Source organism: Athene noctua, chromosome 1 (assembly GCF_965140245.1).
Source record: "Athene noctua chromosome 1, bAthNoc1.hap1.1, whole genome shotgun sequence".
Taxonomy (NCBI): Eukaryota; Metazoa; Chordata; class Aves; order Strigiformes; family Strigidae; genus Athene; species Athene noctua.
Window position 1 is genome coordinate 94767633 of NC_134037.1, and position 14184 is coordinate 94781816.

Below are 14184 nucleotides of genomic sequence, written 5' to 3' on the forward strand. Positions count from 1 at the left end.
TGCCTTGGCAACACAGTCTCTAGCCTCTTTGTAACATGACAGTCAACTCCGCAGCAAAGGGGATGCTGACCTCAGCCTGGGTAAAAACAGCGGGAGCTTTTGCAGGGGTAGAGATGTCTTTTCTCAACCTACATCTCCCCTTAAAAACAGAGGGCAGCAGGAAGAAAGGAAACACAGGACAAATGATACACCAGAGAGAAACTGAAAAGGGTCAGAGAAGGAGGGATTTCCTATCATTTCCCCAGCCACTGTTGTCCTGAACTACCAAATAGGATTCAAAGGCTACTGCTATGCAGCTCAGCAGCCGGGGGACTAATGCACAGAGCCCAGAAGCAGCTCAAGGTCTTACCCATAACTGGCTGCCCTATTTGAAATTGCCTTCATTTTACCCTGTGCACTCCAATTTTAGGCAAGTCCTGTCCTGAGCCAGGCAGGAGCTGGATCAGAGCCAAATCTCTCCTTTCTGGGCTCAGGTCCAATGTGGACCTGCACAGACCAGAAAGATGCCTGGGCAGCAATGGATGATGGAGAGCAGAACAGGCATAAACACCATCTTTCCAGGCAGTCTGCTACACCTTTCCACTTGAATCACAGGCCCTGCCATTCCGTGTGGTTATAATTAGGCTCAAAAGGATTCAGCGTTTATTTTTTATGAACTCAGATGGATAATATTGATGTTTGTTTCCAAGACCTTTTTTTCTTATTATTTTTATTGACTTGAATTTTTGCACAAGTAAGAAGTTCAGAAGCACCTCAGAGACTAATTGCTGCTTATTCAACTTGTATTGACTGTGGAAGTCAAGCTTCATAATGGATTCCAAAATAAAATCAGAACTGATGATAATCATCATCTTGCATGATATTAATTCCTTATTAATTGACTCCAAGATGGAAATGGAAGCTAGAAAAAAAGCCTTCTAATAGAAATGCAGCACATAAGATACTTTTGGAACTTCTTTTCTGGAAGCTTTTACCATTGCTGGAAAGTTTTGTCTTTTGCTTACAGCTGATGGGAAGAGCTAAGGCTATTCACTCCACCTCGCAGGGCTTTTCTGTGCTTGTGGCTAGTGGGAGGGCAGGTGGTGGTGACCAGTATGTGCTGCCCAGTTAACTAACTTACTCAAGGCAAGTGGGTTGGATGTCTCACTATCCTTCCAAAACATCTCAGAAAGCTAATCTCCCATCCATAGAAGAAACTAATACCATCCTGGTCAGATTTCTGTACTCTGTTTCCAGTACTTCTGAACACATCACAGTCACAAATGAGTCACTGCCTCCCTATCAGATAGAAAGGTTTATGGTCCTACTTTCACAGAGAAGAAACAGAAACAAGAAATGATGCCATTTCCCCTGCTCATCCAGGAAGGCTGTGGCTGATGGGAATTAAAACTCCAGTACTCCTGAGCCCAAGCGCAGCAGTCTAGCTACTGGATTATTTTTCAGGTTGCTCTACAGGCTCAGAAGCTCTAATTGATTTGTAACTGTCCAGGACACAGGCAGAGATATCTGGAACTGAAAAGCCACCATCAGATACCAATGCCTTGGAAATGGAGAAAGGATGCAGGAAAATAAATGCTTGCTGCCTTCCTGATGAGTGCTCTCTAGTGATGAATGTCGCTTTCCGCTGAGGGGATTTTATATCATAGGGCACAGCATGGTACACCAGATGATAATATGTATTTGTTACTACTTCCAGCAAGAAATTCAGATCCTGGGAGCATTCTCAAGCTTGTGAGGGACACAGTTTGATGTGATGGCTCATAGCGGGATATGGTTTACCATCACTTAGTGACAGGAGAGTTGCCAGCATATGAAGAAAGGGTAAAGAGGGCCAAAGTTCTCAAGAAAATCCACTGCCAGACAAATTCCAAGAAATCTCAAGGGGTGAGAGCAAGGTTCTGAAAGGGGACCCAAACAGTAGAAGTGGTCTGGTCTCCTTCATCTCGGAGAGCATCTCAGAGTTAGAGCATACCTGAACTTCTCCAAACCCCAGAAATACCTGCTTCAAAACCAGGCCTCTCTGGAGGTTATTTATTCTCGTTTGCTCAGCCCTGACTTGAAAAGTATTATAAATTGGCCCTGGACTGAAAACCTAGTATTTTGGCTGAATTTACTGCTTATTAAGGCAACTTCATTGGAGAGCTTTCCTAGAAACTGGTGCACAAGTCAATTCCGGGGTCATGGGAAAAGAAGATTTAATGATCAGCTGGAGAGGTTAGGTCAGATGTGTGGTTTTAGATGCTATAACTCTGCCATTCCTCTTTGCAGTTGCAGGTGCTGGAGAGGACTCCCATTACAGTGCCTGCTGGATTCACAGAAAACTGTGAGCCACAAATCCACCGAGTAGTAGTACCCATTCCCAGCTCATGTTTGTCCTAGCAGGCATTGTGAGACACAGAGAGAGAAGACAGAGGGAAGGTACAGGAATACATAATACAGTTTTTGAAGGGGAAATTAGATGGTTTGGAACCTGTCTGGGGGATGTAGAGAGCCTTTCACCCTCCCTTGGTCTATGATACAGGTGGTCCAAGCTTGAAAGCTGATGGCAGCCTCCTGTTATCTTTCAGGTAAGTGGTCAAACACTGCTACAAGGTACCCGTGGCTGGCACTAACTGCTCCAGGTCCATCCCAGACTTGAAGGACTGCCTGAATGACGGAGGCAGATCTCCCTGTCAGCTTATGGAAAGTCATCCCTTCTGAACAAAGCGCCATGCACAGAGGAGGCAGGAGAGGTTGCCTGTACTAGCACTAGTTTATGGGGATCAAGCTTCCCACCTCCATGACCACATCCAACAGCTCGCTCCAGTGTGCACTCTGCGACTTACCAGACACCTGGAAGAGGCAAGTGGAGACCCCAACGTCATTGGAAATGCTGCACTCATAGCTACCGCTGGTCTCCCGGCTGACGCTGTCCACCTTCAGCTCCGAGTAGTCCTGCTGCTCTGTCAGGGGCTGTGCCAGAAGGGTCCCATTGAAGCGCCAGACAGAGGTGGCCACCTTCATGGGGCTGCCCTTCAGCATGGTGCAGCGCAGGGTGACGCTGCGCCCCACGCCCTGGCGCACGTCCTGGAAGGCTGGCTCCACCACGGGGGGGACTGGAGACCGAACAGAGCAACAGACAAGGATGCCGTCAGGGAAGAGCGCTCTCGCTCAGCATGGTCACCCTGGACTTGTCTGAGGAGACAGGCACTTACAATTTCCATGAGGATATTTATTTTCTAGCACGAGCCAGGCTTCATCAAACCAAAAGCAGCAATAATCATCTGACATCCCTTTCTGATTAAGCTGGGGCCACCTCCCATGTCCTTTCCATTTATTACGTAGGGATGACCTTTAGCAAGTACTCATCCCACAGTCAAGACACTGCTTGGAGGAGCTACCAAACCCTGCTCTTTCATGTGAGAAGTGCAACTCCAGCAGCTGAGTGACACAGCTTGGATTCAACCCTCAGATAGTAATCAGAATAACCATAGTCCTCATAGCCAGCATAAACTGCACTCCCTGAGCAGGCAGCTATGCTCCCCAGCAGTCACATTCATGTTCTTCTGGTCAATGTCCGATAAGGTTATCAGAGACACCATATTCAGATGGAAGGATACACACTGGTTGTCCCCAGAGAGCACAGACCTGAAGGGGTGAGAGGGCCTCACCTAAATACATCTGTATAACACATCAGGGACTGGCTACAGGATCCTGGGGCCTATTATTATCTCTAGCAAAAATTCTCCCACACTGGGAGGCGAGCCACATGTCTCCATGTCAACTTCTCTGCCAGTAGTGTAAGAACGGTGATGTGTGGCCATCTCCTTAGCAAAGAGAGTCTACTAAGTCTTGTTCTTTAGCACTTGTAAAAATGTACACGAACCTCATGATTTGGGCACGGTTGGGGCTGAGCAAGGAGAAAGCCTGGATTGGTATTTCTTGGGCTACCCCTTATTTAATGCAATGGCAGAGCCATCTGATGGACATGTTTCACTTGCAGTAAACTCTTAATTAACACACTACATCATGGGAATAGCCAGAAGCTCTCCCTCTAAAATGAGAAAAGCTTCCTGAACACAAAACAGCTGTTTGCCCAAACGTAGAAGAGAGAAAACAGATTTATAGCAGCTCCAGAACAATCATTAACTCACCTTTTCCAGGTTCAAAGCACCTGCTCTTCCACAGACTTCTGTGCTCGACAGATCTACAAAGCACCTGCCTCCTCTAAAAGTCTGCAGAGCTGCTATGCATAGCCAAGCCCCAAAACCTGCCACACAGCATCTGCAGCACCACAGACACAGCTCCACCAGGAGCCACAGGTCACACAGCATCCCTGCTGTCCTGAACACAGCTGTACCCAAACGGCTCCAGCACACCAGTCTCTCCCCTCCCATAGCCTGATGCCAGCAAGACCCACATATACAGCTCTGTAACACTAGCAACATCTCCATCTACACTACAGACGATGGTGGTTATTGCACCACCCCACAGGTCTGCATGCAGTGTCCCTCCTCCCAGGGGAGGGTATGCATCTGTGGGTACGCAACATACAAGGATCCCCTCCACCTGGCAACCCTTGTTTGACAGTAGCTGATTGTTTTCTAGGTACTCATTCTCAACTCTGAGCCACTGGGCCCTTTGCTGCATTTAAGTGGATTAAAAGCAGCCCTTGACTGAGCTCACGTTGCCGTGCTGAGTGGCATGGTCAGCTCGTTACAGATGGCTTTGCTAGCAATGTGTCTCTGCAGGTGCTCCAAGTGCCGACTTGCCTTTGGCTCACACGTCTCCCACCTCACGGTGAGAATAATGTGAGAAGTTGTTTGATTAGACCTAGTGCCACGAATGTGTCATCTCCATCCCTAGCTGCTACCCCGTTTCTTGGGTCACATCTGCTTCTTAATTGAACCTGGTGGGGTCTCACATTATAATCAAGGCCAGCTGGTGATGTAGAAAAAAAAAATACAACAAACCAGCGAAAGCAAGGCTTAAAAAAAATGGCACAGCAGCTCCAGATGTACTCAAAGCAATCTATCTCATAAGGGGAGGGAGAGGGGTGGGAGAGCAGCTTCCCTCACTGCACCAAGCAGTGCCTGTGCACAGAGCTGGAACAAAGGAAGAGAAAAAGTCTGAAATTGGACAAAGTGCCCCCTACAAGGACACATGCTGCAAGGAAAGTGCCCCCCTGGGCGTCACTGAGGGCGTGTTTAGGGCTGACAAAGGAGCAGGGCTGGGACAGTCCAGATGCTTCCTTAGGTCACAGGAACAGCAGAGCAGCCAAGGATGTAGAAGATATTTAATCTTCTTCAGTGGGAAATGGGATTTAACTTGATTTGCACTGGAACAGGCTCTGGGCCTATGTTATCATCTTGCGAAGGAATGTGTGAAAGTGCCTATACAATAAAAACTGATTACATTTTCTCCTCTTGTCTCTGGCACTAGGAAACACCAAACGAGCATTAACTCTGCAGGCAGTCCTGGAGCCCCTGGGTTTTCTGGAGAAAGAGCTGAAGCAGGTCATCCCATCACTGCAAAGGATGCAGTACTGTGGCAAGGGGCTGCTATTCCTGAAGGCTGCCAGTGGATAATGCAATCAAAGAAAGGTCGACAGTAATTACAGTGTCAGACATCAGCTCTGGTCTCCAATGCCTAATGGGCAGCCCACACCTCTTCAAGTTGTACACTTGAAGAAGTGTGGGAGACCCACCACCAAGGCAGGGAATCAGTCTGCAGATCCTAGCAGATAACAACACAGCCTTTTCTCATCCCTGGCTTAAATGCAAAAGAAAGCTTGTTTAAATGAATTGGTGCTCTGACTCCCCACAGCTGGGAACTGAACAGTTCCAGTACAACTGAGATGGTGACTGTCTAGGAGCAGAGACCTCCAACATGACTCCTGAACAGACACCTTTAGGGAGCTGCAGGAAATGATGGTTTTCCAAGTGCCTCTAATACCCACAGGGAAGCTTGCATCCCTGCTGACTATAAGGCAGCAGTTACCTGGCTATTCTAGCTCACTAAGCTGCCATGGTTCTCTCTGGGGAGTTTTTAGCCCAGTTCCAAAGGTGGGTCCTTGTCCAGAGGCTCCTCAAATGCCTTTCTATATCTCCACTGAACTCCAGTGAATGCAGCTGAAGTGCTCTTTTAAGCAGCAGCCATGTTGCCACACTTCAAGGAAGAGGTAAAAAACCTCTCTGCATATACAGGGCTTCAGGATCCCCTGGTAAGAAACACAGCAAATACAGATGATTACTGTTTTCTCTCAGCACACAACTTAACTCTAGAAGAGCTAGCTTGCAGGAGGAGTGCCAAAAGGGATGAAGACAGCAGTGCATTACCATTCTAGGCAACATTGAAGGAGCAAGGCTTCTCCAGCAACCTTGTTGAAATGCGGCTGCTGTAAAACACAAGCCAGGGCAGCCTGCCTTTGCAGCAGAATTAGCTCGTTAGGAGCAGATCAAATCAGCTGAACACAAGCAACCTACTCCAGCGTGCCAGGCACCCTAAGGCAAACCCAGGCTGTAGGCAAGCTCCCTTGCTGTGAGCCAGAGCAGATGCTCTGCTCTGAAGGGTTGCTAAGCTAGCACAGTGTTCACAACAATGAAGGGCAAGAGTGAGGGAAGGAAGTACAGCAGAGAAATGTCAAGTGTCAAGAGGCATTGCTTTGTGCCTCAATAACCTCTTATTTTCTTGCTTTCACTGGAAATAACCAGGATTGCAATTCTTGTCCTGCTAGATGGGTGAGAAGTGCACTGGCTGTTGAGCTGTGGTCAACTCTTTAAGTATTTGTTTTAAGTCTGTTTTTATTTTAGCCTTGAGGAAGGGAGACATGTACTTCCTTACAAGACCCAAAATGCTTGCAGGAGAGACCACAGTCTCTTTGCACTGTTACTGTCCTGTCCTGCCTGGGCTCAGCTCAAGAAGGGGTACTCAGCGATCCCTGCAATGATGTCTGATTGTTGCAAGTTCCCATCAAAATCAGATGTCTCCAGAAGGCAGAGATGCTTCTTTCATCAGCAAGGAAGTCAGAGCATTCCAGGATGGCAGTGATGTACTATGGAAAGTTTTTCACTTGTGGGGTAAATACAGAAGGGGGAAAAAAAAAAAAAAAAAGTGAAAAAAATTTTTCACTTTAAAAAAATGGAGATGATGTCATGAGGCTGCTCAATCTGATATGGATGAAAGGCAACAAAAAGCTCATATTGGACTGATGCACAGAAAACAGTGACAAGCTTAAACACAAACCATTATGTGCAGAACAGGGGAACACTGAGTGAACAGACCTTGCATTAAGAGCTCAGGCAAGGATTGAGAACACTGAAAATCCTAAACATCACAGTACAACAGTACTGTGCAGTACACATGCAAAGTCTGCTTTCCCACTGTAGCTTGAGAACTGTGAACAGCATATCCTGGTCAATTCCCAAATGCTGGTTCATTTTGAAGGGGCTGTCAGAGCTGAGGACCTCACTCATAACCTGCTTTCTGACTCACAGGCAGCTATTTCTCCCCTGTAACCACCCTGGACCAGCAGCTGACAACAACAGTCTCTGTAGGTGGTCAGCTGCCCATGTTGTACCACTGGTCTATGCAGCTGCCATGGGCTGCTGCACTCTCATTTTTCTACAGGGATTTACTTCCCACAACACTTTCTCTGCTGTGAGGAGCACTGTGGTGCAGCAATGTCCAGGCAAAAAAGAGGCACAAGCAGAAAGATGGCCAGCCTGAGGTCACACGAACCAGCAGCATCAGACAGAAACAGCACAAGACTCCTATAATCCTGACCCACTCTTCAGTCCTTAGCTCAGGCTTCCTCCCCTGTGAAAAACACCCTGTACTCTACTCCCCAGAGTCAGTCATCATTTACATTTTTATTTAAATCTAGAAAGTGCAACATGTAACACAAGTGATGAAAATAGCAAGCCTTGCTAGATTAGAGTGCGCTTTATTTTCTGCTCAGTTCTCATTCCACTCTGCTGATGACTCCCTCCAAGCTTAGCCATGCAATCACAGTGGCAATAGAAGTCCTGCTTGTAGTCTTCATTTTATCTCACCTGTGAGAGCTAATTGACCACTCACTCACTGGATCAACATTTCAAAGGACACAGATAACCTGGTATGAAAGACTGCACTTCATAGTTAGTTACAATTATTAGCCGTGTTTCATTATCCAAAGTGGCTAATGACAACAGGCAGTAATTCCCTCTCTGGAAAGCAAATCAGCACAGGCTGCTATTAGGGCATTATGAGACCATTATGACCCCATCCAGCATCCATTTAAATTCTGATAGGTACCACTCCACAGTCATTCTAGATACAGTCTTCCCTAACCTTCTCTAAGCAACGAAAGTGATTCCAGCAAAGGGTGCCTTCCTTATCCAGCCCCTGGTCCCATCATCCAGGGTAATGAAGATGTCACAGACATCAAAGATACTGCACCCCTGCTTTCGCAGGAGGTAGAAAACGCCATGGTTTCAGCTGCAGGAAAGACCAGAGCTCCCTACCCAAGCAAGTGGGAATCTGTTTTATTGTCACAAGGCTGGGAAATCACAGCTCAGGAATTTTGTTCTCTGCAACAGCACCTACAGCCCAAGAACACACATGAGGCACAAGAAGTCTCCCACAAATATCCAACTAATATTTACAAGCCCAGCCTCATTTGCTTGTTTCTGATAGATGATATAATCGAGTAGTTAGAAGAGGGGAGATGCAGGAAGGCTTGCTCAACCTATTTCAGCTAAAAGCCAGAATCTCTTTCATCTTTTATGCCTTTTGCCTTTGCACTTCAGTCTCCCCATGTATAAAGAGATAAAACATGTATTTTTTGTGAAGTGCTTGAAAGCCAAGTCGCAAGCATTGTTATTTCAAACAAAACAAATTTGTTCAAGTACATTTTCTGCTAGACAAGTGGGTGCAGGGACTGGAGAAGCAGGGCTCAGAGCAGAGGCTTAGTTCTGTGCTAGTTGACTGCTTTTAAAAGAAGAGCAGATGAAATGTATTCACTACCAGCTTTGCTGCTTTCCTCTTCTCTGAACTTTCCAAGCCAATTAGCTCAACCAGTCTTCACCTTGTTTTAATAAAGAGGGATTTACTAAAGGATTTCCTCTTCTGCATGACGAGCTGTGCTGATTAATACATGAGACCCCTAGCTCACTTTACACAGTGCTTTGAAGAAATTCCATCCTGGGTCGGAATTTCCAGACCTTCTGCTTCACAGATATGCCTCCTCAAAAAAGATCTGTCCTAGATATGCTGGAACTCTACTCAGACTCACTGCCCAATTAATTCATGATAACAAAACACTACAAAGACAAGTATTCTCCTGCAGTGTAAAGCCACCTCATTCCTATGCCTCACTTACCTTAAGTGCCTGATTTCAAAACAGTACACTCCCCTAATTGAAAAAGATAAGTGGGAAAAGAGATGGTGTATGTACAGAAGACACATACACATTTGTATGTAAAATGCATGCTGATAATCCTCCTCCCACACACATACCACCCAATTAGCAAAGTTATGCACAAGAGAAATAAAGAGGGCAAGAGAGTGGGCATTTCAGAGCTAATATCTTCAATTACTGCCAGACCAATGGCATAACCCAAATACAGATTTTTTTTTTTTTTTTTTTTTTTTCCACAGACTAACATGAAGATACTGTCTCTAACTTACGGACAGTTTTGCTAATTATAGCATGGTGAAGCAGGATAACGGCTAGGGTGGATGTGGGATTCTCCTGCCCACTGATACAGAGAAATGATTACTTGTTTTGAGATTTATTTACTTATTTACTTATAGAAAACTGCTTAGCAACTTATTTACTTACTTACAGCAAGTTATACTATTACTTATAGTATTTTTGAATATTGCTAAGAATCCTGCTTGCCCAGACTGTTCTGTGGAATTTTACCAGGGACTACTGTGTTCATAAAACAAAGCAGTTCACTGTGAAAATGTACCAAGAACTATAATGCTCAGCAAAATATTATGTTTTTGTCCTTGGGGAACAGGTGTGCTCTAACTAGTTGGAATCTCGGTAATGAGTAAAGATAGCCATATACGGGTGGTAGAAGTTCTGTTGGTTCTCTTAGGTAAGATAGAATGAGTAAACCGGCTGAAAAACACTCTTGTTGTTCAAGAAATTGGCCAAGAGAATCTGCGCATGCTCTGGGGAAAAAACAAGGTGAGAAAGACTGTGAGTCTTCCTCCCAAAGACCCCCGAAGACGCCCACCAGGAGGCAATGCGCAGGTGCAAAGAGAACATAAACTGTTGACATCAGCCTTTCTAACTAACCCAGCCTTACTTATGCATATGTATGTTTGTGTTATGTAATCCAATGAATATGTATATTCACACTCTCTGAGTTTTTGGTGAAATGTGCAGTGGGTGTGCAAGTTTTGTGGAGAAATCCACTTGCACCCCAGCATTGGAGTAAACATACCTGCTTTATAACTCTCTCCGAGTTGTAGAGTCTTCTTTCCGCAAATCACCACCCACAAAATGAGAGCCCTCCCGTGTAGCATTGCCAGACCACCAACTCTCTGCTCGGGTTCTGCCTCTGTCTTCTAGAGGATAATAAGATGTCAGCTCATACCCATGCATCTGTTACTACATACTTCTGTTTAACAAATTGGGCTAGCAGTGACATGCTGCTCCCAATAGCATATAAATAGTTTAGATCCAAACATTCACTAACAGTCAGCCAATGATACTCTTTCCCCAAAAGCATCCTATATGCATTAACTTTTGGCAGAGAACCAGTTATCTTACTACTCAATAATTCATAGGTGAGCTACTCAGCTGGGTAGTTCTGGGAATAAAGCAACTCATTGCCAGTGCAAACTAAGGAAAAGAAAAAAAAAAATCAACCGCCCAAAAAAGAACAAAATGAGATTCTTCTTTTAAAACAGAGAATCCACATCTTTCCTCTACTTCAGAGTTTACCACTAGTTTTTATTTCCATATAACCCAATTCCCTTGCTGCAATTTAAGCCTACTGCAAGTTCTCCCCATAGGTGTGTTTTTATGTCCTAGTAATCAGCTCTGTCCTATCCCCAGTATCCCCCAAACTCAAAAAATACTAGGAGGAGAGAATTCTTAGTTCTCTTCTAAAGTCCTTGACAAGATGATGTTTTGTATGTGTGTGTATATGTATATATCTATCTTTACAATTCCCTTTTCTCTCCTTCCTCTGCTCTTCAGGTGGCAGAGGCACAGCTTTAGTTCCAATTGAGATTTTGTTTTCTCTGGGCAGTAACACTGTCCTGGAGTTTTAAATGCCAGAGGAATCACATGCAAAAAGTCTGGGAAAGGAGAAAATAAGAGAGAAACCTGCATCTACAGTTCTGACTCTTCTCCTGTGCCTGGCAGAAACAAGCAGGGCACAGGGACCTGTAATAGGGCAGAGATCAACAAGTGCGATTTGCAACCCTGTGAGCAGAAACAGAGCTGCTTGGCCCGTTACAGCAGAATGCATTCCCTGTGCTTCCATCCACAGTGTAAAGAAGGGAAAACAGACAATCTGTGATGTTCTTTGTTCTAGAATACGCCCTCCACATTCCTGAGGAGGAACAACTGTAAAAGGACTGATCATCCCCCCAGGTTTGAGAGCAAATATGAAGCTAGCTGGAACAATACTTCAAAGCCCAAATGTACCCTATCTAAATTCAGGCTTTTCATTGAGGCGCCCAAGTTAGGAACGTCACCTCCCTCCAAAGCCACTGAGTGAGAGGGACATCTCCAGAGGACCATTTGGATGGTAGGAATCCCTAGCTGGCATTATGTCCCTCCCTCCTGTGCCTGCACAGAAAGCTTAAGGTGATCCCAGCCCTCACATCTCTGCTAGGCGGGATGAATGCAGACCAAAGTAAACGCTTGTGCAACGCACAAGCCTGCGCAGAAGGGGACAGTGAAAATCTCCACGAACTTTCAGTGCCTTGTTTAATGAGTTCATCCATAAGCTGAGTCATAACATGCATCTGAAACTTGGACAGAATGTCCTGTTCTTGGACGGGAGACACCACCTGTGTTTGAGCTGCTGCATGCCACAACGGAGCTACCCTGGGAAGGAAAAGAGACACCAGCCTGCACTTCCCCACAGGAAATATAGTGATAAATCTTTGGACTCCAGGCAGCATCCAATTAATGTCACTGCTAGGGCTCATGTCCAGAGTATGCAGCTGCCACCTACAAGGAACAGACTGAGTTTCCCCTAGTCTCCTGTGGAGGATCTCACCCACGACCAGAGGAGCTACCAGGCAGAGGTGACTGCTGACTCCAAGTAGCAATCCAGTAGCAACAAGCTCCTATTCTGTCACCAGCTGCCTGAGCAATTCAATTGCCTCCATATGTTTAGACCCTTTTAATAAAAGAACTGAAAATTAAGAGCAGGGAGGTTGCAGGGCAAAGTGCCTCTGAGAACTGCAATCCTGTCAAAATGGAGAAGAGTCCCTGCTTTGGAAATGCACTGATTTGTCAGGGCCATAGATGGTCAGAGTCTTCTGCTCACAGCTGGGCTACAGCATTACCTCACCTTCTGTTTTCAGTTTGAAAGCTAAATTGAGAGCACTAGATGATCCCTCCACAGCTGCTTTCCAAACAGGCAAGCAAAGCAAGAGACAAGCACAGCCAAATACAAAAAATGTTGATTAAAAAAATCAGACCTGCTTTAATAATGAGAACAGAGCTGGAAAGGTGAAAGACCCAAGGCAGAAAGAGCCTGGTAGGGGAAAGAGGGGCATCCAAGGCCAGTAAGATGATCAAGTATTAACCAGCACTCCTTACTATGTTTACTTTGAACTCTTTGTCTGTACTAGCAAGCAAAAAGGATGCATGGGGCAAAGCCAGACCAGGAAAAGACAATACAGTGGTTCTCCACTTATCTACAGACGGGAAAGAGGACAAGATTCCCCATACACAGAATCGTACAGAATCATCTAAGTTGGAAAGGACCCTGGAGATCACCTAGTCCAACCGCTCGCCTAGCACAGTTCCCACCTACAGCATATCCTTAAGCTCTAAATTGACCCTACTCTTAAACACCTCCAGGGATGGGGACTCCATCACCTCCCTGGGCAGCCCATTCCAACGCCTAACAACTCATTCTGTAAAGAAATGCTTCCTAATATCCAGTCTAAACCTTCCCTGGTGCAATTTGAGGCCATTACCTCTTATCCTATCACTTACTACTTGGTTAAAGAGACTCATCCCCAGCTCTCTGCACCCTCCTTTCAGGTAGCTGTAGAGGGTGATGAGGTCTCCCCTCAGCCTCCTCTTCTCCAGACTAAACACCCCCAGTTCCCTCAGCCGCTCCCCGTACGACCTGTGCTCCAGACCCTGCACCAGCTCCGTTGCCCTTCTCTGGACACGCTCGAGTCATTCAATGTCCTTTTTGTAGTGAGGGGCCCAAAACCGAACATAGGAATCGAGGGTCGGCCTCACCAGTGCCGAGTACAGGGGTCAGATCCCTTCCCTGTCCCTGCTGGCCACACTATTGCTGACACAAGCCAGGATGCCATTGGCCTTCTTGGCCACCTGGGCACACTGCTGGCTCCTGTTCAGCCGGCTGTCAATCAACACGCCCAGGTCCCTCTCTGACTGGCAGTCTCCAGCCACTCCTCCCCAAGCCTGTAGCGCTGCTGGGGGTTGTTGTGGCCCAAGGGCAGCCCCCGGCATTTGGCCCTATTGAAACTCCTCCAGTTGGCCTCAGCCCATGGCTCCAGCCTGTCCAGGTCTCTCTGCAGAGCCTCCCTACCCTCAAGCAGACCAACACTCCCACCAACTTGGTGTCATCTGCAAACTGACTGAGGGTGCACTCGATCCCCTCGTCCAGATCATCAATAAAGATGTTAAACAGGAGTGGCCCCAAAAACCGAGCCCTGGGGGACACCACCCGTGACCTGGGTTTAATTCCATTTACCACAACTCTCTGGGCCCGGTTGTCCAGCCAGTTTTTTACCCAGCAAAGCGTGTGCCCATCCAAGACACAAGCAGCCATTTTTGCCAGCAGAATGCTGTGGGAAATGGTGTCAATGGCCTTGCTAAAATCAAGGTAAATTACATCCACAGCCTTTCCCTCATCCAATAAGCAGCTCGCCCTGTCATAGAAGGAGATCAGGTTTGTCAGGCAGGACCTGCCTTTCATAAACCCATGCTGACTGGGCCTGAGCATCTGTTTGTCCCGCAAGTGTTGTGTGATGGTACTCAGG

The 14184-nt window shown here is 46.3% G+C and overlaps 1 protein-coding gene across 4 annotated transcripts in view; it reads right to left on the reverse strand.

The window, feature by feature from the left end:
- MDGA1 (MAM domain containing glycosylphosphatidylinositol anchor 1) overlaps positions 1-14184 on the reverse strand; it is a 160873-nt gene that overhangs the window by 59733 nt on the left and 86956 nt on the right. For all 4 annotated transcript variants that reach the window (XM_074897020.1, XM_074897021.1, XM_074897019.1 and 1 more), the window contains exon 9: positions 2826-3095. In XM_074897020.1, coding sequence (XP_074753121.1) covers positions 2826-3095 — 270 coding nt within the window. The remainder of the gene's footprint in view (positions 1-2825; positions 3096-14184) is intronic.